Source organism: Sarcophilus harrisii, chromosome 5 (genome assembly GCF_902635505.1).
Source record: "Sarcophilus harrisii chromosome 5, mSarHar1.11, whole genome shotgun sequence".
NCBI lineage: Eukaryota > Metazoa > Chordata > Mammalia > Dasyuromorphia > Dasyuridae > Sarcophilus > Sarcophilus harrisii.
In genome coordinates, this window is record NC_045430.1 from 174,746,020 (window position 1) to 174,773,190 (window position 27,171).

The 27,171-nt window shown below is 33.3% G+C and overlaps 1 protein-coding gene across 1 annotated transcript in view; it reads right to left on the reverse strand.

Moving 5' to 3' along the window:
- GRM8 (glutamate metabotropic receptor 8) overlaps positions 1–27,171 on the reverse strand; it is a 927,338-nt gene that overhangs the window by 189,124 nt on the left and 711,043 nt on the right. The window contains exon 8 of the mRNA XM_031938983.1: positions 5,550–5,686. Coding sequence (XP_031794843.1) covers positions 5,550–5,686 — 137 coding nt within the window. The remainder of the gene's footprint in view (positions 1–5,549; positions 5,687–27,171) is intronic.

The following is a 27,171-nucleotide window of genomic DNA, read 5'->3' on the forward strand; positions in this document are numbered from 1 at the left end:
CCTCCCAAAGCCCACCTTTCCCACAAAGCTTGTCTAGTGAGCTCTTTAATGAAATAATTTATAATGATGGATCCAGAATTGTTCAACAAAACAAAACAAAACAAAATGTCAGTGGGGTATAAGTTCTGCCATATTAATTCCAATGTGGAAAGGTTCCATATGTGGTAGATTATGCATAGTCTGCCTTTCAAAAACCAGGAGGAGAAGCTTATCCCAAAAAGTTAGTACCATTAGGTTCTGAATTCTTTTGACTACTGACTCTTCATGAACACTGTCTGCTAAGATACAGAAAGGTGGTGATCTGTTCTGATACAAGGAGTATCCAACCAACAAAATCATATATCCTTGACATATTGAAGTAATGATTTACTAAATCATTGCCTTAGAATTCATAACTACTGCAATTTTTTTTGCAAAAAGATTAGTCAAATCAGCAGAAATTTATAAAATTTCTGTTTGCTAGAAACTGTGCTAAACACAAGGGATATAAATGAAGGGGAGAAGGGAGGTTGAGGCCGTTCTCTGCTCCCATGAAGCTCATAGTTTAATGGGGGAGATCATATGCAATGTGTAAATAAGATATTTACAGGACTAATTGGAGATAATAAAAGGCTTCTTATAAAAAGTGGGATTTAATCTGATACTTGTAAAAAGTCAGAGAAATCTGAGAAATGGGAGACAGTAAAAATGCCCAGACTCAAGAGATGAAGTATCTCTTGATACCAAGAGGAGCAAAGTCATTGAATCAATGAATAAGTGAAAGGGCAGAAGGTATAATTATGGAAAGAGTATTGTAGTCAGTATAAATTCCAATATTGGTTCTGCTACCTAATAAACTGTATGATCTTGGCAAGTTATTTGACCTCTCTAGTTATCCATTTTTTCACATGTAAAAGGAAGAAGGATTGGATTAGGTGGTCCTGAAAATTCTGATAACTCTATATAATGATATAGGATCTATGAATAGATGTGAACCCCAAATGCATTACTTTAGAAATGATGGCCTCATAGTTGGTACTCTCTTCTCAGCTTCCATTCTACTAGTCTCCTGATTTATTGATTATTGCAGTGACTCCTGACCATTTCTATATTCCTCAGATTGTTCTCTCTAACATAAATTTGCATCCCTAGCTGCTCCTATCCTTAGCTTTGGAGAGTGGATCTATAAATCACATGAATTCCCTATCTAGCATTCCTCAGGTTAAGTACAAATTCCAGATTAATAGGATATGTTGGTATAATTAGTCTGAACCAAAAAAATCCAATTTTTATCTTGAAAGTTGGGAGTCATCATTACACATATTTTTCAGTGTATTTTCTACTTTTTAAATTGGAAGTAAAGATTATGAATTGTTTTTAGGGATCTAGTCGCAAAGATGTTTTACTGCTATGGTCTTCTGAAGTGCCACAAAGGCATTATGAAATTCCTTTAAAGATGCTGATCTCCTTGTAATGCCGGAGAAACTGAGGCAGGAGAGAGATTAGAGAGTTTTCAATAGTTTATTAATTGGAGAGTATAATTGACTGGACAGGACTCTCGTCTCAAATTATCCAGTCAGATAAAGATAAAGATATACTGGGACCCAGGAAACCATGTTGGTCCCAGGGCTATAATCCAGCCCTGAATGGAAGTGACTCCATTTCTTAAATACTCTTAGAAACAAAGACCCCAAAAAGGAAGGAAGGCTTCTGTCAGGTTGGGGGAAGATCATAACTCCTAAAAGCCCAGAAACACGATGTCTGAATACCCAGAGATAAAGTTGTCAGTGAGGTATCTTGGAATATTTTAGAGGGATATTATAAATTCTTGAGGACAGGAGAGGGTCAGGAGTTCTGCTCTCTTGTTTATCTTGCTAACAATTTATAACCTTAGAGTAAACGGTTCCCAATCTTAATGGGCCACAGTGGGTTTTTACAACTAAGGGGATTTGACAGAACAGTTAAAGAAACTGAGACAAAGGAAACTAGTTCAGGGAAGTTCAGGGAAACCAAGTCAGAACAGTTAAAGAGAACTGTGGCATAACATCCTAAATTTGATAAGATATATATTTTTGAGGTACATGGGACTTGAGAGTTTTTAAGAAATTGAAATTCTAGAAATAATGAAAAACTGGTTGATTATTAAGTGCAATGGACTCCTCCTAGAATAAAAAAATATAGAGAGAGAACTAAATAAAATAAATTAGCATATTATCAGATGGTCATGGTTCATAAATGAAATTGTATGAGTTCAGAACTATCAAAAAAATTAAAATAAACTTTTAGTAGCAGACTCCTATTCACAAACAAACAACAACTGCAAACATTTTATGAGTATTTCTTGACACTAAGAAAATAGGGTTTTGTTTTAAAACTAAGAAGAAATATTGGCAAAATTGATAGAGCTAAGCTTGCACCAAAAAAAAAAAAAAAAAGCAAAAAATGAAAGTTAAGATTAGATATTTCTTAGTTCACCATATGTAATTTAAATTATCATATACATACATTTCACAAGTCTTAAAATCAAGTTAAATGTTATAGATCATATAACCTATTTTGTTTCTTTTCAACAACTAATCTTGTCATTTAAAATCTTATTTATTAATGATACTTTACTTTTAAGATATTATGAATAAAAAAGAGAAAATACTATATTTTATCACCAAACATGGACAAAATATTTTACAAAGCTCCCAAAGGGGAAAAAATTAAAGGGCAAATGCAATTAGAAAATTCAAAAAGTAGGGAGACTATAAATCAATAAGTTAATATGAAATAAATGGATACACACTTGATCTTTTAATAGGAAAGATATTTTTCTTACTTGTAAATCCTCTAGATAGCATTCCTGTAGTGATTAAAAGGCAAATTACCTTAACTGACAATTGATCTCTAATCTTTATTCATATTCTCTATTGATCAATCTTTCAGGGTCCCTAGTCATTTTTGGAGAAATATCTACTGTAGAATAATGTGGATGGAATCCAGAATGTAAAGAGTTGCAGAAAGATTGGGTAGTTAACAAGAAGAGCTATCACTTGTAGATAACTCTGTAAAGAAGTTTAGCAGTGAACAGAAAAAGAGAGGCAATAGTAGATGGATAGAGAGCCAAAGGCATTAAAGTGGAAAAAAAATAATAGAGATAGCTAAGCATATTGGTAGTTACCATGAATAGTCAATAGAGAGGGAATTGGAGGTCTGTGAAACAAAGGGTTTGACTGATAGAGCTGGGTCTTAGATTAATAGGGATAAAAGATATAGGCAAAGCCTTAAGGAATAGGAGGAATTCTTTATCTTGTGTGATGACAAGAAGGATGGGAGGCAATAATGCTGAGTTTTGAGGAAGTTAGAGGGCAGTCAAAAAGTTAAGGCGGGATAGTTTCTTTCTTAGTGAAGAAGAAAAGTAGAATCAATTTTAAGTGTATGTTTGTGGTTGAGAGAGGATAGAGAATTTAGTTCAAGATATAAAGAGAGAGGGAAGTGAGAAAAGAAATTAATAACTTAAGTAGAAGACTGGTTGAGAATCAGTGAAGGTCCAAATGACTTTATACACCACCAATTTATAGCTGGTGAATCAGTTTAAAAAAAACAAGTCACATAGTTTTCTTGCTTTAAAATTCAGTAGTCACCTTTTCTTACTCCTATTTACTTTTTATTTTTCATTTGTCCACTTTTAAAATACTCTCTCAAAAAGGCTGGTTTTATCACACAATGGCAGCAAAAATGTACATTATGAGACACAATCAGTCTGTGTTTCAGTGATATTAGTTTTAGTCCCTGCATAAGGGGAATAATGGAGGGGGAGACAAATAGATGAAACATATCCAGGCTGCAATGAATACACAGTCGACTGTTGAGCTGTGGTGGGATGGTTTTACACAGCAGAGGCTGGAAATGGAAGTTGATTTTATGCATTATTGAATGCAGTACTGTGATAATTATTGTGAATCATCTCAAAGGAGCAATAAATTGTAAATACTCCAGTGATGTTTTTGTTATTGCTTATCATCAGCTTCTTTGATGGGAACTCTGGATAAATACATTGCATAAATATATCACTTCAATGAGCATATTTGGACATGCAGAACTGAAGAATGTATTATAATACCAAATCAACATCTTTTGCTGGTATTCAAATGCAAGCAAAGCATAAATGAATTGAAAATTTGGGGAGTTAAACCATTCACAGTTTTCTACTGTTCAACCCTTATTTTATTTTTTTGTTTGTATGTTTGTTTTTTACCTTCCAGCTAAGAGATTCACAATTTGCTTAATTATCCATTAGAGAAATGAAGAGCATTATTATTGTATTATAAAGAGGCCTTTCAAGATCAAGTAGAAGGGAAAACATTTAAATTGGGGTGACAAAAATACGTGGGCTATTATCCTTTCTTAGTGAGTTTTGAAACAATTTAAAAGCATCATAGCATAAGAAAAAATGCTGTCATTCTTATTGAGCAAGTACATTCTTCAAGGATAGGGACTGTCTTCTCCCAAAATCTGGCACACTGCCTGACTCATAGTAGGTACTTAATAAATCCTTATTGATTTCCTATTCATCTCTAAAGACTCTAAAGTTTTTATAGTATGGAAACTATATAATGAAGTTTTAAGACTGCAATTGGAGCTACCAGTGCATACTTTATTTTTCTTTAATTAAAAGGGAGTAAATGCTTTATTTCTGCAGTGCTGCAATGGCAAAAAAAAAAAGTCACATGAATGTGTGCACTTTTACAATACCTTTTTATTCTAAACAACTGTATGTACCTAGATATATTACATTTTAGGGGAATTGAGGGATTAAAAGTATTAAAAGCCAGAAGTTTTGGGGAATATTTTGTCATTCCATCTTCTTTTTTACAAACTATTGCCAATACATTAGGTAAAGCCAATGTGAAAATACAAATAACCCCCAAAGCCTTCTTGTTGAACATCATTGTCCTGGTTGAACATCATTCCACCCTACTCCTATGCTTGTGCCTCAACATATGCAGGTGATTAAAGTAATAATCATTCAAAATAATAAAATAATTCTATTTGAGAATAAGTATAGTAACAAAAAATCACTATTTATATTCCCATTAACAGCAATTCTCAAGTAAATTGGCCCAGATAAGTGGCCTGTGACACAATGATTTCGTCATGAATCAGAAATTAGTATAGCAGGTCTTATATATGATCATGACTGATAACTGCAGACTGAAAAGCTTTTAGATATTTTTGTCTCATATTTGGACCAGTGATTTCATTGTAAAGATGATTACTAGTACAAAAATCTGTCCCATTGGTATACATAAACAACTGGTTTGTAATTTAGCCCTAGAAAACCAGGAAGAGTTTAAAGGATGTGTCCAAAATAATACAACTAACTCCAACTTTCCAGACTCTAAGAAAAGCTTTCATCTGCTATGCTTCTCCAGCTGAACAATGCAATTTATAGATTGCATACAATACAGAAACAGTTGAGAAAATGCACAATATATCTTAAAAGTAAAGCTACCAATTGATTTTCTTAATCAATAGAGTATCTACTGAACTAAAACCCAGATTATAATCATACAAATACTTACATTTAGGTGAAGCTGGTTAGTCCAGTGACCAATTATTTTATATTCTGTACTCTTGTTGTTTATCTGATACTGGAAAATGTCATAACGCCCAGGAGCATCTCCATTTTCATTGAAAGTGACTGGTGTGCCAGCACTGCCTATAAACATTTGGAAAAGAATTTTAATAAACAGTTTTGTTCCATAAAAGTATTCTGATGAAAGATATAAAGTTTGTGATTATACGTGATCAAAGATAAAATGATTGTGAATCAGCAGATTCTTTTTGACTATGAAATATCATTTGCATTACAATCTGTATGACTTAGTATTCAGGAAAGAATTTTGTTTTATAACAAAGTAAATAGCGAATATCACAGGCAATTTCTCCAAAATCTAAATGAACAAAATTTGAAAGAAGAAATAGTATTGAAAACCTCCAGGGACAACAAAATATTCATCTAGAAAAGAGTACACATTTCTTTATATAGAAGAGTTTTTGCATTATGCTTTCCCAATTGAAACATGATATTATTACCTTATTATCCAACCATTCTTAATGTCATACGTTGAGTTCAAAGAGATCTTGGAGATTACATAATTGAATCTCTTCAGTGTTCAGAACTTTCACTTGATACTGGCTCTAGCTCCATCTTTAAAATACCTTCCCTTCTTTTAGTTTATCTTCCAGGTCCCTAAATGTTTATCAGAAGCCTGGACTCTAGCATGACTGCCCTGCTATGTTTAAAGAAGAATTTCTATTTAAATTTCTGGTCAAACAAGCCAGTGGTTTATGGGAAGTCTTTACCTCTGAATAGAACATAAAAATCACTATCAGAGTTAATCTAAGATTAGGTGGTAAAGGTGCAATGCTTATAGCACCAGCCCCGAAGATAAGAGGACCCGAGTTCAAATGTGATCTCAGACACTTAACACTTCCTAGCTGTGTGACCCTGGGCAAGTCATTTAACCCCAACTGCCTCAGGGAAAAAAAAAAGTTTAGGTGGTAAATCTAATTGTCTTTCACTCTCTGCTTTAAGAAAGAATTTAGCATTCTCTAAACATGGAGTGACTGCTCATCTAGATGGTTTGCTTTGTGTCTACTATTGAACTAAAGACTGATATTTATCTTGGATTTTTTATTTATCTTCTGTGGACACAAGGATCTGACTTCATTGTACCAAGGTCCCTTCTATCTAGTGAGCATTAATACTAATGGTCCATAGAGCAGAAGCCTTGAATTGAAATAAATGGTATTACTAATTCCTAATAGCTAAAAGGCAGAAAGTGTAGTGGCAAAATAAACAAAATAAAACAGATTTGATGCTAAATTCAAGTCTAAGTTCTATACTCTGGAGTAGCCTTCAAGCTTAGTTGACTTTTCTATAAACAGGTATCAAAACATACAAAACATCTGTGCTATCTTGCTTATGGACTTGTGATGAAAGAACTTTATAAATACAAAATCTGAAATGTTATTTTCCTAAACACTTTTTTAATTAAATATTTTAGTGTGCTAAAAAGTAAAAATTATGAAGAGATAAGACCATTAGATTTGGTGTGAGAAAGGTTTCACTTTGGTTTTCTCCTCAGACACAGAGGCTATCCTTGGAAAATCACTTTACTTTCATTTTCCTCATTTATAAAATGGAGATGATAATATCCACCTTAAAGGGTGTATGTAATAATATAATACATGTAAATTATTTTGAAAATGTTGAAGCATTAAAATGAGTTTCCACCCAGAAATATTTTAAAAAATCTAAAAGAAAGAAAATAAATGATTACATATTTTTAAAAATCATTTAGAATTCAAATAGGATATTATAGATATAATAAGTTGAAATAGGTGCCTCTCATTACATCTTACAGATGCATGTGAAGGACTAGCTCACTGTTTCACTCTGAGAGTGAAAAGACATCTGATTTATTTAATAATCACTTCCAATACTTCCCCATAAACATTTTACATTACTTTGCAGTTCTTCAAAAGCAATATCTGACATTCCTCTTACTGTTTTGATCATAATAATATTTCTGGTTGCCAAATATTTGAATGTAAAATAGGAAACAGAAATCTAGGATGGTTATACTTAAAAGTAAGTGTATACACATCTGATTTCATCAGAAATATTTTAGTTTAATTTTAAAGCTCTCAGTTTAAAAAAAAAAAATACTATTTCCATGGAATCTGAAGAGTATCAGTGCCTGAGTCCAGAATTTGGGCATGCCAGAAAATGGCATCTTCTGAAATGAAAATTAAGATTCATAGGACTTAGTACTAATATGAAATCCTTTCCCCACAGTCTCATCACTCAAGGTGAATTTTTAAAAAAAAAATTATAATATATCAACCCTGAGAATTGGATTTTGAATCCCACAAAACTATAGTTAACCCATCCAGCTCTGAGCAGACAGATAGATAGCTAGGATCTGGGTCTCAGAGTCACTTTTTTTCTTTGAGTTTCGCTTCAGAGCTATGATTTCATACATGTAAGGAATTCTTCAAACTCCCTTCATCACCACAGTTGTTTTGCCTTAAAACAACTTAGTTGTTGGAGTCTTAGAAACTAGCTTGGAAACACTATAAGTAGGCAGGTCTTGAACCCAGATCTTCCTGACTTTAAATTCACTCTTATTATACCACATTGCCTTTGTTCTTTTTTAAAAAAAAATAACCTTTTAATTGCCATACCAAAGAAAAAGATAATTCAAAATTTACATGGTTTTGTTTAAAAAAAAAAAATATATATATATATATATATATATATATATATATATATATATATATGTATAGCAATTGGTTGATTGTATTGGTACATAGAAGACAAAAAAAAAAAAAAAAAAAAAAAGACGAAAGGAAAAAACATCATTCCCTGATGCCTGATTTAATGGACCAAGAGGTAGATCTTTTAAAATCCTGATTTTCTTCATCAGAAGAGTGACTTTATGATGCTGCTATCAAGGGAACTTGATGAATGTAAAATTTCATCCTTATTGAATAGATCTGTTTGAGACATAAAAATACAACTCATAATTGCCTGTATGGTTCTTAAATAAGCAGGATGAATCTTTACAACAACAAAAACATCCATTTGTCTCAGCAAAATAGATGAATTAGGAGATTTAAATAAAACTTCTTCCAAGAAAAATGACGAAATAGCTATTATAACATTTATTATTTGGTTAAAAGAAAGAGAAATGAATGTTCAATGATTAGATGTAATTTAAGTAATGCATTTTAAAATGCATTATTATCATAAATCCAAAATGTGATATAATGCTTTACATCCAATTATGTAGAATTTCACACTAGGTGAAGACTTAAATGTCCATTCCCCCACATCTCACAATAGTTAAAAACCAGTCAGTAGTCTAAACACCAGGCCTTGTCCCTTAAAAGAGCATTATTTATGGAGTTTTGAAAATTAGCATACAACTTATAACTCATAATTCCCTATGGTAGCTGTTTTTGAGTTGATATTAACAATCTTTTATAACCATGATGTAAATTATTGCAATACTTAATGCTTATAGCAAATCTATATGTATTTATAGCAGGTATGTGTAGCAAGATGCTATTAACCCCCCCATTTTAGTAATGGGTGTTCATATAAAACTGCAATGTTTAGCATGCATTACCCCATTGGATTCTCTTAAAACCTTGTGAGGTAGTTAGGAGAAGCAATGTTAGAGAAGCTGAATGATTTATGCAAGCTCTCACAGTGGGCAATTAGCAACCTGGGACACCCCCCAAAATGGATGTACTATAGAAAGAGCACTGGATTAGGAGTCAGCAAATGTGGGTTTGTTTCTTGGCTCTCCTACTTATTACTTGTGTAACTTGGAGTTTGTCATTTTACCTCTCAGTTTCCTCATCTTTAAAAAGAGAGAACTGTACTCCAAGGACATATCTAGCTATAAACCCCAGATTCAATTGCTAGTTAACAGCAGTCACAAAATTGAGTTAGCAACAAAGGGGATAAGATGTGCTTTGCTAAGAAAACAAGACATAAAAGGATATATTCTATTAGAATTGCACATTCTAAACCTAAAAACCTTCCAAAAGACTTTTTTTCAATTCACACCAAAAAAATACCCCTGTACCCCAACATATTCCAGAACTCCTAGAATCCTCATTTTAAGAATTCACTGTACAGTTATTTCTTGACTTGGAGTCAAGCACTGGCAAGCAAGGTTGCAAGTATTTATTAATGCAACAAGTATATATTATCATGTGCCCCATAAGCAAAAAGAAAGACTGCTCTCTAATGAGAAAAGATAACCAACAAAAGAGAATTGAAAAGTGGGTTAAAGGAAAGGAACCAAAGATTTGGTATCAAAATCCAGAAAATGAGAGGTAAAGCCAGGGCAGGAAATGAAGGTTAGCCAGCTTTGCCTGCTGCCCAAAATGTTGAGAAATTCAACAATAAGTGAAGAGAGTTTCTCTAGAGGAAAGATGTTTCAGGTGAGAAGGTTGCAGAGATGGAAGACTGTTCCATGGTGAGGAGGCCTCAGGCAATGAGGAAGTTTCAGAATGAACTGGCAGCTGCAGAAAGTCAGAAGCAAAGCAAAGAAGTCACTAAACATTATGACCTTCAGATTGGAAAGCAGATGGTATGGTATTGGCGCAAGTCCTTGAAAGCTGAGAAACAAGAAGAGATTTTACCAAGGGCTTGATTTGTGAGGTGACTAAATTAGGAGAAAATAATACCTCCCAACATTAAGATCTCATGAGGAATAACTTTCCCTTTACCCTCTCTCTTTTCCCCTCTCCCTCTCTTTCCAATTCTCTCCCTCTTTCCCCCTCTCATTGGATACCTCCTCATCCTGGGCAGCTGAGTGGCAAGCAGATATTCTGTTCTTCACTTTCCCTTCCAGGCTTTTCTGGCAGGCAAGCATGATACAAACATGGCCTGGTGTCAAAATAGAGTCAACTGAGCCATAGAGAAGACCTAATTCTATACTATTTTCAGAAATTCAGTGCTTCATATCTTAGGTTTATTACTTGGTTTTAAAATAAAATATATTGATATATTTTCATTTTACATCATCCACATTTCCCAATGTAGCTTTTTACCCCTATCCGTGCCACAGAAAAAACAGTGTTTGGGGTTTTTTGTTTGTTTGTTTGTTTTATAACAATAAGATTAAAAGAAGAGATAGGGGAAGTTGTAAAGGAAAGAGTGGGAAATAACTCGGTAGAAGTAGTAGGCCTTCACCTCTTCCTAAGAAGCAGAAGGAAGTGAATCTAATATTTCATCTTTGAGAACATAGTTCTGTAACATTCAGTTTCTATGACTATGTGACTGCTTTACATTTGCAGCTGTCATCATTGTAGATATGGTTTTCTGACTTCTGTTTCTTTGGCTTACTTTTAAGAACAACAATCAGAGAAGTCATAGGAACTTTAGGTTGATGCTAGTGAATTTCCATTTTAGAAATATGGAAATTAAGGCTAAGAGCAGTAAAATGATTTGCCTAGAATTCCCATAGCTAGACAGGAATCAAATTCATATCTTTCTGACTCAATATCCAGCCTTATAGTTCCTTTATTACTTGACAATTATTTCAAGGAGAAAAAAGAGAGAGAGAACCACTGTGTAAGAAAGATCTTGATTCCCTCCACGCCATACATTGCGGAATGGCTATAGCTGGCATCCACAGAACACTGTTTATAAGCATATTGTACACATCTTATTATATCTCTGCCAATTGGTATAATGGAAAGAATATTCTTAGTCTTTTTTTTTAGGGATTACATAAAGTTTATTTTTTTTAAAGCTTTTAATTTTCAAAACATGCATGGATAATTTTTTAACACTGACCCTTATAAAACCTTGTGTTCCAAATTTTCTCCTCCTTCCCCATCCCTTCCTCTAGATGGCAAATAATCCACTATATGTTAAACATGCCAAAATATATGTTAAATCCAATATATATATGTGTGTGTGTGTGTGTGTGTGTGTGTGTGTGTATACATACACACATATATATTTACACAATAATCTTGCTGCACAAGAAAATTCAGATCAAAAAGGAAAAGAAAATGACAAAGAAAACAATGCAAGCAAACAACAAAAAGAGTGAAAATGCTATGTTGTGATCCACACTTAGTTTCCACAATCCTCTCTCTCTCTGGGTATAGATGGTTCTCTTCATCACAAGATCATTGGAACTGGTCTGAATCATCTCATTATTGAAAAGAGTCATGTCCATTAGACTTGATCATCATCGTATAATCTTGTTGCCATGTATAATGATCTCCTGGTCCTCATTTCACTCAGCATCAGTTCCTGTAAGTCTCTCCAAACCTCTCTGAAATCATCCTACTGGGCATTTCTTATAGAACAATAATATTCCATAACATTCACATACCATAACTTATTCAGCCATTCTCCAACTGATGGGAATCCACTCAGTTTCCAATTTCTTGCCACTACAAAAAGAATAATCCTAGTCTCGAACCTGAAGTCAAGTTCCATCTCTGAAATTTATTACCCTGTGATTTAGAGCAAGACAAAATTTCTGAGTGTTGGTTTACTCAAAAGAGGGTGGGAGAAAGAAAGTAGATGATACTTTTAATGTCTTACTCTGAGGGGAATGTTTGTCAACTTGAAGCACTTTGCAAATAGTGATTACCAACAGTGATTAGTCTTTTTCTTTTTAGACCAGTCCAACTCTTTGTGATCTCAATTGGTTGTTTTTTTTTGTTTTTGTTTTTGTTTTTGCAAAGATATTGGAGTGGTTTAGCATTTCCTTCTCCAATTCATTTTATAGATGAGGAAACTGAGGCAAATGGGTTCAAGGGACTTCCATAGGATCACATTGTTCTTAAGTATCTGAAGTCAGATTTTAAATAAGGAAGATGAATCATCCTGACTTCAGGCCTTGCATTCTATCCAATGTACCACCCAGCTCTCAGCTAAGAAGTAACACAGTATAAAAGAAATTATGAGAATTGCTCTCTCTCCATTCTACATATGTGTTTGTGTATGTGTGTATATGTGTATGTATATATGTGTATATGTGTGTATATATACCTCTTCTCCCAATCCTATTTCTTTTTTTGTTTGTTTGTTTGTTTTTTTGTCTTTTTTTTTATTTAATATACTTTTATTTACAGGTTATATGTATGGGTAACTTTACAGCATTGACAATTGCCAAACCTCTTGTTCCAATTTTTCCCCTCTTATCCCCCACCCCCTGCCCCAGATGGCAGGATGACCAGTAGATGTTAAATACATTAAAATATAAATTAGATACACAATAAGTATACATGACCAAACTGTTATTTTGCTGTACAAATAGAATCAGATTGAAATATTGTACACTTAGTTTGTGAAGGAAATAAAAAATGCAGGTGGGCAAAAATATAGGGATTGGGAATTCAATGTAATGGTTTTTAGTCATCTCCCAGAGTTCTTTTGCTGGGTGTAGCTGGTTCAGTTCATTACTGCTCCATTGGAAATGATTTGGTTGATCTCATTGCTGAGGATGGCCAGGTCCATCAGACCTGGTCATCATCTAGTATTGTTGTTGAAGTATATAATGATCTCTTGGCCCTGCTCATTTCACTCAGCATCAGTTTGTGTAAGTCTCTCCAGGCCTTTCTGAAATCATCCTGTTGGTCATTTCTAACAGAACAATAATATTCCATAATATTCATATACCACAATTTATTCAGCCATTCTCCAACTGATGGGCAACCACTCAGTTTCCAGTTTCTGGCCACTACAAAGAGGGCTGCCACAAACATTCATGCGCATACAGGTCCCTTTCCCTTCTTGATGATCTCTTTGGGATATATGCCCAGTAGTAACACTGCTGGATCAAAGGGTATGCATAGTTTGATAACTTTTTGAGCATAGTTCCAAATTGCTCTCCAGAATGGTTGGATGTATTCACAGTTCCACCAACAATGCATTAGTGTCCCTGTTTTCCCACATCCCCTCCAACATTCCGCATTATCTTTCCCTGTCATTCTAGCCAATCTGACAGGTGTGTAGTGGTATCTCAGAGTTGTCTTAATTTGCATTTCTCTAATTAATAATGACTTGGAGCATCTTTTCATATGGTTAGAAATAGTTTCAATTTCTTCATCTGAGACCCAATCCTATTTCAATAAAAAATGTGATATCATACATGTATCATTATGATAATGTAAAAACTGAAGTCTAACATCACTAAAAAAATCACAAAAATTATTGGGAAGATAAACTGAAATAATGTTTAAAGAACATGGTCATGATCATTATTATTTGAATATATTTTAGATCTACGAATAGGGCAATGGAGGTGGAAGTTGAACAGCAAGAAAGGACTCCCTCTACTTTGTTTTTTTTAACCTTTCTTTTTGGTAGACATAGAATTGTAATTTATTTTAAAAGACACCTCATTCAAATCCCTCTTTTAAAGATGATAAAACAGAAAAAAAAACAATTAAATAACTTGCTCAGTACCACACCTTTCCCTCTCTCTCACTTTTCTTCATTTCTCATGGCATAAGAAAGATTACATTCATAAATTATATTTTACTCAAGCCTTTTTCAATTGATTTGTACCCCCTTTGGCACCACTTCTTTTTAATTTTTTTATTTAGTATTCTATTTTTCTCAGTTAAATGTAGAAATAATCTTTAACATTCATTTTTAAAAGATTGAGTTCAAAATTCTTTCCCTTTTCCCTTCCCATTGAGGAGGAAAGCAGTTAAATATAGATGAAACATGTGTAGTCATGCAAAACATTTCCATAATAGTCATGTTATAAAAGAAAACAGAGACAAAAAAATATTCAAGAAATATAGGGTTTAAAAAAAAGTATGCTTCTTTCTTTGGGTATGGATAGCATTTTTCAATCATTGTATTACTGAGAATAGCTAAGTCATTCACAGCAGATCATCTTACAATATTGCTGTTACATTGTACACAGTACAATTTCACTTTGCATCAGATTATGTAAGTCTTGCCAAGTTTTTCTGAAGGCATCTTGCTCATACCTCTTATTGCGTCATAGTATTCTGTCACAATCACAAAACACAATTTGTTTAGCATTCCTCGGTGTATGGGCATACCCTCAATTTCTAATTCTTTGCCATCAGAAAAGAATTCTATAAATATTTTGATACACAAAGGTCCTTTTCCTTTTTCTTTTTTTTATCTCTCTTAGGAAATAGATCTAGTAATGGAACTACTAAATCAATGGTTATGAATGGTTTTATAGCCCCTTGGCCATAAGTTCCAAATTGCTCTACAAAATAATTGAATTAGTTTCCAACTCAACCAACAATGTATTAATATCTTATTTTCCTCACATCCCCTCCATGTTTGGCATTTTTCTTTTCTATTTTATTAGTCGTTCTAATAGGTATGAGGTAGTACCTCAGAATTGTTTTTAATTTACATGTCTCCAATTAGTAGTAAATTAGAGCATTTTTTCATAAGGGCTATAGAAAGCTTTGATTACTTCATCTGAAACCTTCATGTCATTTGATTATTTGTCAATAGGGGAGTGGTTCTTAGTTTTATAAATTTGACTCATTTCTCTCTATATTTGAGATAGTTTTTCAGAAGAACTTGCTTCAAAATTTTTCCATAGTTGTTTTTGCTATCTGTTATTTCCCTCCATTCTATCCCCAATCTGTTTATTGTATTCTCTCTCTCCTTTCACCTGTCTCTCTCCAAAGTGTTTTGCTTCTGACTGCCCCCTCCCTTCTATCAACAACAGCCTTCTCTGGTCTCCTTCCTCTCTGATTTTCTAGTAGAAATAATATACCTAATTGAATATGTATATTATTCTCTCTTTGAACAAATTCTGATGAAAATAAGGTTCATTCACCCCTTCACCTCATCCTTCTTCCCTTCTTTTGTAAAAGCTTTTTTGTAGTCTCTTTTATGTGTTAATTTATGACATTTCACCTCTTCCTTTCCTTTTCTCCTAGAACATTCCTCTCTTACACCTTAATTTTATTTTTTAAAATATCATTCCTTCATATTCAACTCAATAATTTGTGAGTTCTATGCCTTCTATCTAAATATATTCCTTCTACCTTTCCTAATAATGAGAAAGTTCTTACAAGGAAAACGTGTCATCTTCCTATATAGAAATATAAACAGTTTAACATTATTAAATCCCTTATAAATTCCTTTTCCTATTTACCTTCTTCTGCTTCTCTTAACTCTTGTATTTGAAAGATATATATATATTTTTACTCAGCTCTGGTCTTTTCATCAAGAATGCTTACAAATCCCCTATTAAATATAATTTCCCCCCCCAACACATTATATTTAGTTTTGTTGGGTGATTCTTAGTTGTAATTCTAGATCCTTTGCCCTCCAGAGTATCATATTCCAAATCCTCCAGTCGTTTAAATAGAAGCTACTAAATCATGTGTTATTCTGACTATGACTCCACACTACTTGAATTGTTTCATTTTTGGATGTTTGCAATATTTTCTCCTTGACATGAGAGCTTTTAAATTTGGCTATAATATTCCTGGGAGTTTTCATTTTCAGGAGGTGATTGGTAGATTCTTTCAATTTGTATTTTACCTTTTTGTTCTAGAATATTAGGGGAGTTCTTCTTGATAATTTCTTGTCTGTGGTTTTTTTTAATCATATCTTTTAGGTAGTTCAATGATTTTTGAATGATCCCTCCTAGTTCTATTTTCTAGGTCAATTGTTTTTTCCAATGAGATATTTCACATTGTCTTCCATTTTTTCAATCTTTTGGTTTTCTTTATCGTTTCTTGATTTTTCATAAAGTCCTTAGTATGCATTTGCTCAATTTTACTTTTTAAGGAACTATTTTCTTCAATTAGCTTTTTGTACCTCTTTTACCATTGAGCCTAATCTGTTTTTTTCATATTTTTTTTTTATTTTTTTCAGTATTTCATTGTGTCTCCTTTACAAAGGTATTGACTCATTTTTCATGATTTTTTTTACATCATTCTCATTTCTCTTCTCAATTTTTCCTCTTCCTCCTTTGCTTGACATTCAAAATTCTTTTTGTTCATTTTCCTTCAATGGCCTAAGATCAATTCAGATTTTTCTTGGAGGTTTTGGATGTAGGAGCTTTGATTTCATTATCTTCTGAATGTGTTTTTTGATCTTCCTTGTCACCATAGTAATTTTCTATAGTCAAGATTTTTTTTTTATTCTGTGTTTGCTCATTTCCCCAATCTAATAACTTGATTTTTAACTTTTTTTTAATTAAAGTAGGGCGCTGTTTCTAGGATTATAGGTGCAATATGCTAAGCTTCAAGGATTTTGTGCAATTGCTTTCAGAAATACTTCTAAAGATCTATAAATTTTCAGGATTTACAAAGTGATATGATCTAAGGAGAGTTGTTTAGTACTCTCCGCGCCCATTTCTGGTCTGTAAGCAACCACAATCACTATTCTGCCCTACAACTTTGAACTAGGGGCCCTGCTCCATTGGGGCTCCAAACTGTGGTATGGGAATGTGCCTCTTCCTCCTGGCACTGCCACTGCTAATGCACTGGCTCTCAAGACCTGTTTCTGGTTTGTTAGGGCCTGGTCTGCTTTGGGGCACTAGACTATGCTCCACTGTCACCTAGGGGCAACATACTATTTCTGCTGATCTTTTAAATTGTCTTGAGCTGGAAAATCATTTTACTTTCACTTATGGGCTTTTTGCTGCTTGAGAATTTATTTAGAATCATTTAAAGGTATTTGGGACTCTTTGGGTCTCAGCTGAGTCCCTGCCTTAACTTTGCTCGACTCTGGTTCCACTGACTCCCTCTATCTGGCAGATGGAAATGAGCCCTACAGACTTAGACTTAGATTACAGACTTAGATTATTGCTGGAGGACCAGCAAGTGACTTGCTAAGGATCAGATAGCCACTTTCAGAGGTCAGAGATCCCCAAGGTTAGGGACTATTTCTTTTTTGTCTGTGCATTTCTAGCTCCCAGCATAGTACCTGGAATATATTAGGCACTTAATTAATGTTTGTTTATATTATCATCAGCACATCAAGTCCAGGACTCTGACTATTAGCCAAGCTTTGGTTACTTCAGCTTTTAATTATCTCTCTAAAATTCCTTTTCCAGTTGCCTCTGAGTAGCAGTCATCTTAAGTCACATTTATAATGTTTTCCAAAGTTTAAAAAAGCACTTACCTCTCAATAGCTTTATTAAGTAGGTTATACGAATAAGATTACCATCAACCTCATTTTGAATGTGAGGAAAATTGAAGACCAGAAAGATAGAATGATTGGCCCAGAAACATAATTGTAGTGTCTGAATCAAGACTCAGACCCAAGTGTTTGGATGCCAAATTTGGGGCTCTACTAATTTACCAAGCTACCCCCCAAGTGGTACATGGCTAACTTGTTTTCACAAATATTTTGGGATGTTACTAGGATTCTACCTTTTTTTAAGGGAGTGAAGGAAAATTGAAAATGTATAAAAATCTTAAAATTTTGATAGAAACTCAATGGTACTTTTGCTAGTTTGAATCTATCAATTCTCATGAGAAAAGGTAGCAGTTTTCATTAAGTTAACTTGCATCAGTGAATGGAAGTATGGTAATCATTATGTAATTTGGGGAACTAATTGAGTAGGAAAACCAACTCTAATTGCTTCCTTGGGGAAAAACCGTCCTTACTGCAGGGCTATGAACTTTGGCAGTCAAGGTCATAAAGAAAATGACCTTTGTTCACTCCCCAAAGGTTTTTTTACAGATTTTTTTTTTAATTACTTCTAGTACCTGGTTAGATACTATCCTTGCTTATGCTTGCAGAAGCCACTACTTGCTTTCTGAAATGCCTTTACTTGGGACTTCAAGATCTGTTGAATTCCCCCCACCCCTCAAAATCCATCATCAATGACCCCTCCCTTAGGTAGTTTTTGCTGATCCTTCTAGTCTATGATGACGATTCTTCCCTCCAACTTTTCATAAGTATTTCATTTACATCTCTCATGAGCTTACAACTTATTTATATTTTAAATATTTTTACATAACAGTTCTTCTGGTTATAATATAAGCTCTATGAAAATAGTGACAGTTACTGTTTTAATTAACTTTTGTACTTTTTTCCCAGATCATCAGAGTTCAAATTCTACATCTGATAGCTTATGAACTCTGGTACATTGACAAATCATTGACCTCCCTAGAGTTCATTTTCCTCATCTGCAAAATGGGAGGGTTAACCTAGATAGTTTCTAAGTCTCTTCAAGCTCCAGATCTATAATCTTATGGATGCTTATACAACTGTATTCTGGTACCTTTTATATTATATACTATGATACTTTAATGGATTTGGAATCTCATCCAACTAAGAATTCCCACCATTAATACAGGCCATAATCTGTTCCTGCCTTGTTTTTGTCTGATTCTTCTCTTCCATATTCCCTGATATATCTCATATAAAAGGGATAGTATAGTACAGTGAAAAGCATATTGTCTCTGGAGTCAGAGGATTTTAATTTAAAACTCCACCTTTATGTATTTTCTATGACTACTGCCCTATAACCTAATATTTAGATTTTTAGAGTTTTTGTTTTCTCATTTGTAAAATCTTTTATCTTATGTTATTTCACAATATGGTGAGGATCTTCCTCTTTCATAGATTTTTAGAGCAGGAAAGAACCTTAAAAATCAAATCTATCAACCTCATTGAGGAAATAAAGACCTAGAGTTGATAAATGACTTGCTTGAGTCTTAACAGTTAATAAGCAGAATTTAAATTCAGGTCTTTGAGACTAAAAGTCTATTGATCTTTTCTCTATATCATCCCACCTTCAACTCTTTTGACATTTCATGGATATCAGTGCAAAATATGAACAATCTACTTATTATACTTCTTCTGGCTATTTAACATATCCACAGTCTTTCCTAATCCTTTCTAAGATATCAAGAGAACATGTCGATAGACCCACCATGTACTTCTTCAGTGTTGTTTGGGTCATCAACAATTTTTAATATTATGTTATTCACTATCACCAAAGGAACCTTAATAAATATTTATTGAATTATTAAGATAGGATAAAATCAAATATGATTAAAGTTAAATTATTAAATAGAAAAAGTTGTTTCTTGATTATCACTCAATAAGCATTTGTACCAGAAGTTCCATATTATCATTTGTGTCAATTGATGCACAAATTATTTTTATATAATATATTAATATTAATTAACATATACATATTACTATATAATATTATATATTACATCTGTTACTATATAATATTTTACATTTATTTTATAATTTTTAATAATATACTAGAATGTCTTATGTTTGGGCAAATGCACTTAAATACAAATAATTATGAGCACATATTAAATTTATTCTACCATGGCTATATGTAAAATGGACTACATCAATCAACTTAAGACTTATTCCTTAAGGTACTCTTACAGACCTACAATGTGTGAGGCACTAGCATTTCAAGGACAAAAGACAGCATGTACTAATAAAGCTATATGCAGAATAGATATAAAGAAAATAGGGGAGGAGTACTGGTTGTTGAGAGAATTAGGAAAAGCTTCATGTAGATGAGGCTTGAAGTATGTCTTGAAGCAAACTTAGGAAGTCCAAGCAAACGAAAAAGAGCACATTGTAGATATGGTGACTTTGAGAGTACTAAGCTCAGAGATGGAAGTTTGATTGTTATGCATGAGACACAATAAGAATAACTTAGTTGAATTAGAGAATTTGTGAAAGTAACAAGGTAGGAAAGGCAAGTTGAATTCACAGCTTTAAATAATAATAGCTAACAACAGGTGGCATTTATACAGTTTTTAGGTCTGTAAAGCACTTTTCAATGTTAATTCATTTGATTTTTTTTAATGCCAAACTGAACTTCAGAGACATAAAGTTAAAATATTTTCTCACCTAACTGTCTGAAATATCACTTCATTTCCTTTGTTGTGTCCATCCTGAATAGGAAGCTATTATGATGCTTTTGTCCTACATCATTGCTGGATGTTTTAGTGATGTGCCTTCTCCCAATATCATAGAGAATATCTATCTTCATCATTGTAGAGTCAGAATATATCAGTGCAATCTCAAAAGTTCCTTCCAGCTCAAAAATTCTATCATTCAGTATGATACAGCCAACTCCACTGAAGAACATATTTCTGTGTCTGAAGTATTGAAAATCCTGAAAATGCCACATCTACTAGCTATAGCAACACAGTGGGAAAACTTCTACTCATTCCAAGTAGTGATTTATGAATGGATTGGGAAAAGGAAGATAGCAAATTATTTGTTTCTTATGAACTTGTTTTCTTCGTAATTACCCCAACTATCAGTGAATAATTGGTCAGTAAAATACATGGCAATACATTATGTTACTATGGTGATTCCAGGTAACTAAATAGTTATGACTACCTCCAAATACAAAATGATCTTGATATTATCTATATTGTATTGAGAAGAGTACATCTACCTCATATCATAGAATGACATTTTAATTTACAATAATATGGATGAATTTTGCAATTTATAGCTTTTTTGAAGGACTAAGTCTTGAATGTATATATCCAGTATTTACTTGGATTGCAAATATGACATAATTCCTCGGATATATCCACATTTACACCTGAGCCATAATAGAATGATTATCTTTGAGATCATTAAAGGACCACACATTTAAAGCAAAACTGTTTAATAAAAACTAGGCATAGACGGTTTTTCCATTGCTTCAGTATTTGCTTCTAAGAAGTAAGCACAGATGGTATTCCCATTCTGAAATTAGATGAAGTATCACTGTATATTACATTGTTTCCTATGCCTGGAAACTCCTTTCCTTCACTGACTCCTCCATGAATATAAAAACTATTGAATTTTAACTTATCTTTTAAAAACTGTCAAAAACTTCTTCTAGGAATTTTTCTAAGTCCCACAACACTTTATTTGCATCTTCCTTATCCAAATACTTGCTATTCTGTACTATAGTTATTTTTACTAATAATTTGGAAGATTTTAGTAAGCTCAGAAGTAAAGATGAAGAAGGTAAAAGGCTGGGATATATTTGGAAAATGGTGTTTTATTTATAATCATCTCAGACGGCCCCTTCACAGATACTTATACGTCCATCTAAAGTTCCTCACTTTCATTTTCATGTGATGTTTGTTGTTTTTCTTGTTATTTGTTCTTCGTTCTTGAAGGGGATCATGACATCAGGAAGATGATGACATGGTATGCAAGTGAACTGGATTTAAGTGAGGGAGACATATAAAGTTACTAGCTTCACTTTCTCCTTCAGAGCCGTCTGGGTCCAATTGGCAAAGTTTAATCAGGACAAACAGAAATGACCTCAAATGCAGTGGGAGTTCTTGGACTTTTTTAGCTAAGGTTTTAACTGGTCTCAGTTTGATGAGACAACATCCATTCAGTGATTAAGGTTAGTTAAGAATTGAGTCAAGAGAGTATTCTGGGAAGATGGCAGAGTAGCTCAGAAAGGCCCCAGCTTTCCAGATTCCCCCCACAAACAAGACAAAACTGCACCTCTGGACAAATGTAAAGCAGTTTACAAACAAATAAGAATTGGGGAAAAGAGTGGTCCTCCTTGGACACTCAGAGACAGTCTGAAGAAAGATGCCAGAAGGTTTGGCCAGCATGAAAGGAGGCACTGAAACAGCAAACAAGAAAGCCCTGGGTTGGGATATAGCCTCAGCCCCAGACACAGGAACGTTTACCTGCTGGGCTATGTGTTGAGGAAAGATTGAAGGAACTTCTGCTAATAAAGGGCCCTAGGCTCAGCTGTGTTGTTGAGATGCTGCCCTTGGCAAGAAGGAATCAACATATGCCAGTGAATGCAGAAGCAATGAGACAGAGACACTGGTGACTGTGGGCACTTACAGGAGAGTAGAGTTTTGGGTTTCAGGTGTCCAGGACAAAGAGGAGAACTGAAGGAAGACCTGAGGCCAGAGTCACCAGTTATCTCCCTACCTCAGGAATGGAGACAATTGCACCACCACCACCACCAACAACAACAACAACAACCAAAAACAGGCAAAGGAGAAAGAACTCAACCATAAAAAGTTATAGGAATAAGGAATATTAGGATTCACCTTCCAAGGAGAAGCCTCTCCTATTCAAAAGAGTAACGCTAAATGGTCACCTGTCCACAAAGAATTCATAGTAGAATTTTTTTAAAAAGGGCTTTCAAAATCAAAGGAGACTGATTGTGGAAAAATATTAAATAAAAAATGATAATCCAAGAAAAACAAGAAGATTATGAAAGTCACCCAATTAGAAAAGGAAATTCAATTTTAAGGAATAAAATGACTCTTTTAAATCTAGAATTGGGCAAGGGGAAACAAATGAAGTTGTAAGAGATCAAGAAATAAGAAAACAAAATATAAAGCATGAAAAAGTAGAAGACAATGTGAAAGTATCTCATAAGAAAAATAACTTATCTGGAGAAAACATCAAGAAAAGAAAACATATGAATAATTGCACTACCTGAAAGCTACAATCAGAAAAAGAATCTTGATTAAATGATACAATAAATAATTAAATAAAATTATCTTGACATGTTAGAACAAAAGGGAATAGCAGAAGTAGAAAAAATCTACTACTCAGCATCTGAAAGAAATTGTACAGGGAAAATCTGCAGGAACATCATTGTTAAATTCCAAAACTTCCAGAAAAAGGGGGAAATTTTACAAACAACAAGAAAAAAATTAAAAAAAAAAAACAATTAAATATGGAGGAGTCACAAAACCTAACAGCAGTTGCATCAAAATACAGCAAATCTTGAAATAGTATATATCAAAGTGCAAAAGAATTACTGTTGAAGCCAAAAATATCATATTCAGCAAAATTAAGCATAATGCTGAATGGGAAGAAAAATGGACATTCATTGAAATGACAGACCTTCAGGATTTTATAGGAAAAAAAAAACCCAACCGTGATAGAAAATTTGACATATAAAATCCAAGAGAAATGCAAGATAAACATCAACAACTAACTTTAAGGAACTCAATAAGGACAAACGTGAAAATGTAAACCATATGTCTAAGGTTGTCATTTGTATTTGGATTGTTTGAAAGAAAGTTTGGGATAGATCTAAGTATGATGTGATTCTAAAAAGCAAAACCATGTAAGAAAAGGTAAAACCTTGTTATGCAAATGAGATATAAGAGCAAGAACTGATGCAAAGGAATTAGATGAGGAAGGAGAGCTGGTTGTTCTGGAATCTTATTCACATAATGAATAGGTTAAACAGGGAACAATACATATATATCTAGAAGGGTATGAACAGTCTGTTAAATTTATAGAGAAATAACAAGGAGAATAAATAGGATAAACTGGGCTATAGATTGGAATTGGGATTAATGAGAATGGGATAAGGTATGCAAATTAATGGGAATGGGAAAAGATGGAGGGAAAGAGGAAGATAAGAATAAGGGAAGGATGGGGAAGGGTAAGTTTAGTCATAGCAAGGCAAGACAGCAAGTATAAAAAAAGCAGAAAAATCAGTAAGGATAGGAAATAATAGAGACATACAAACATAATAGCAATGATCAGGAATGGACCTTATTAGGAAAAAAAAAGCAGAGCTAGTAACTATTTTTCTAAGACAAAGTTAAAGCTAAAAAATATTTGATCAAAAAAGAAAAATACGGAAACTACAATATAAGCCAGTCGTATTAATCAATATTGTTTTAGATTATTTAAAATAACTAGATAGCATAAGGTTGAAATATTGTTGTGGTATAAGAAATGAATTAGTGGATTTAGAAAATGATGGCAGGATTTAAACTTATGAAGGATAATGTTATCTACCTTCAGAGAAATAGAGGAGAAATAAGTATAGTATGACCTTAGATAGATGTATATGAATATATATGTGTATGTATATAGGTATGATTATAAATATCCATGTACATGTATGTGTATATATATTTATAAATGTTTGTGTATGTATATTTGTATATTCGTGTTTAATTATAACCTGAGAAGGGGAGGTTGTGGCAAAGGAAAAGGGAAAAAAGAATAAAGTTTAAAAAGCGCACATGAGAGAACAAAAGAAAACCTACAAGAAAGCAAAGGAAGGATGCACAGTGCTGAACACATGTGTATTTATCATATAGGCTTTCTTGAAATGGAAATTGGAAATTCATTTTCTCTTATGTTCTGCTATGCACATGGCAATTTTGCTCTCTTTTTTACTATTTTGTTTGTTCCATTTTGAAATATTTTTCTAAGTTAAAAAAAAAGAATTGAGATAAAATAGCCTCTTTTACCTAAGAAAAAAATCAGTCTGGGAGGGGAAGTCCTTCAGTGTTTCTGGCCCAAATAGAAATAATTGCTATTTACATTCACTCTGCTATGTCACTAAAAATCATGCTACACCACAGTCTCTGAAGAATGTGTGGAAAATAGAAACATACCAAATGAGTATAAAAAGGTGGCAGCAATCTTCAGTGATGACCTATATGCAAGAATTGACATAAGATATTTTTCTTTATCCATTTCTTTCATTTCACTGATGCAAGTGACCTTTGATGAAGAATTCCTTTCTATCAATGATGACTGGTAAATATTCTACAAATTATACTCTCTGCAAGTTGTTAGGAACACAAACAGTCTACATGGATTCACCAGTATCACAAAACCTATATGTGTCATTTGTGGGATTTAAATTCATTTTTCAAATTATGAGATAAGGTCTCTATCCTGTATATCATATTTCCTCTCATTATAAATATAATTATATACATTGTATATATGTATTGTTATAATTATAATTATATTATTATTATAGTACAGACATAATTATAGACAATTGTAATTATAGACATTATTACAGATGTATTTTATAGACTTTATATAATTATAGACATTTGGGTTTGGAAAAGTGGTGGCTCAATTATATAGGAAGAATAATGAATGGCAGATGGACAATGTTGGGATTGCACCAGTAATCAAAGAGTATTAAAAAAAAAAAAAACTAAAGAAAGACCCCTACCACAATCTCCTTTAAAGAGGATTTAAGGACTTATAAGAGATAAGTGCAAAAATCTGACAGGGTAACAAGGAACTTTTTGGGCCAAAGTAGTCACAGGACCATAGGATGTAAGATCTAGAAATGGGAGAGATCTCAGAGGCTATCTATATAATCCTTAATTTTTATGGATAAAAAAACTGAGGCTCATAAGTGACTTACTTAGGTTCACACAGTAAGTAGAGGTAGGATATGAATCCAGATTCTCTAATTCTAAATTCAATATTCTTTCCATTGTACCATATGTAAATTTTGAATATACTATTATCATCATATTTTATGACAACTACTATGTCTCAAGCATTTTCCTACACCTTTTATTTGCACAATAACTCTGTGAAGCACATACTATCATTATCTCCATTTTACAATTAAGGGAAATGAGACCTTAACAAATAGAGATTAAGTGACTTGCCTAACATCACCCAGCTCACGTGAGACTGGATTTGAATTTTTTAAATATATAATAGTTTTTTGTTTTTTTTTTTAATGCAAAGAGAGTTTTAAATATTCACCCTTGCAAAAGCTTGAATTCCAAATTTATCTCCTTCTTTTCCTCCACTCCCCCTCCCCTAGACAGCAAATAATGCAATATATGTTAAACATGTACAATTCTTTTATACATATTTCCACATTTATTATGCTGCTCAAGGAAAATCAAATCAAAAAGGGAAAAAAGGAGAAAGGAAAAAAAAACAAGCAAACAACAATAAAAAAGTGAAAATGTTATGTTGTGATCCACATTGAGTCCCCATAGTCCTTTTTTTGGGTGCAGATGGCTCTCTCTATCACAAGTCTACTGGAATTGGCCTGAATCACCTCATTGTTGAAAAGAGCCATGTCCATCAGAATTGACCATCACATAATCTTGTTGTTACTATGTACAATGTTTTCTTGGTTCTACCCATTTCATTTAGTATCGGTTCATGTAAGTCTCTCCAGGTCTCTCTGAAATCATCCTACTGATCATTTCTTATAGAAGAGTAATATTCCATAACATTCATATGCCGTAACTTTTCTTAAAGCAATTCCCCAAATGATGGGTAGGCTGGAGTTGAATTTAGATCTTCCTGATTCTAAGCTCAGTACTCCTATTTATTACAGAAAATAGCTGTTCCCATGTGATCACACATTCATTCATGTATTTGAATATGTGTTTATGCAATATAACTGTATTCCAAATCAATAGGAGACAGAATTATGAAGGCCAGTTGTCTGTTTTGGCTCATGAGTTTAGATGTACAATATTTGGCAATATATTGAGCAATACAAATGCTTCACAAGCCTTTCCACAACAAAGTCAATGCCTGAAGCAAAGAAGCAGCAATAATATGAGTGCAGTTGTCTCACTCCTCCAGAGTTTGTATGTATAATTTTCTTCCATGATCATCCTCCAATGAAAATGTCAAAAAGTCTCATTTGCAATTTCCTGGTCAAGTAGCTCAATCCTTAGAACACTGTAATAGTAAACCACAACCACCCCTCTCTTGTCTAAATGATGTTAGCAAGTGGAAAAAGAAACCAGATGTGCTTCCTATGAATAATTAATGCTAGCCCTGACATATTCTGAAGCTCTAATACATTCTTTGTGGCTCTGTCTGTGTACACAAATTGTTTTGGCCATTTGGACTACAGAAACTTTTTGATTAAAGCAAATTCTCTT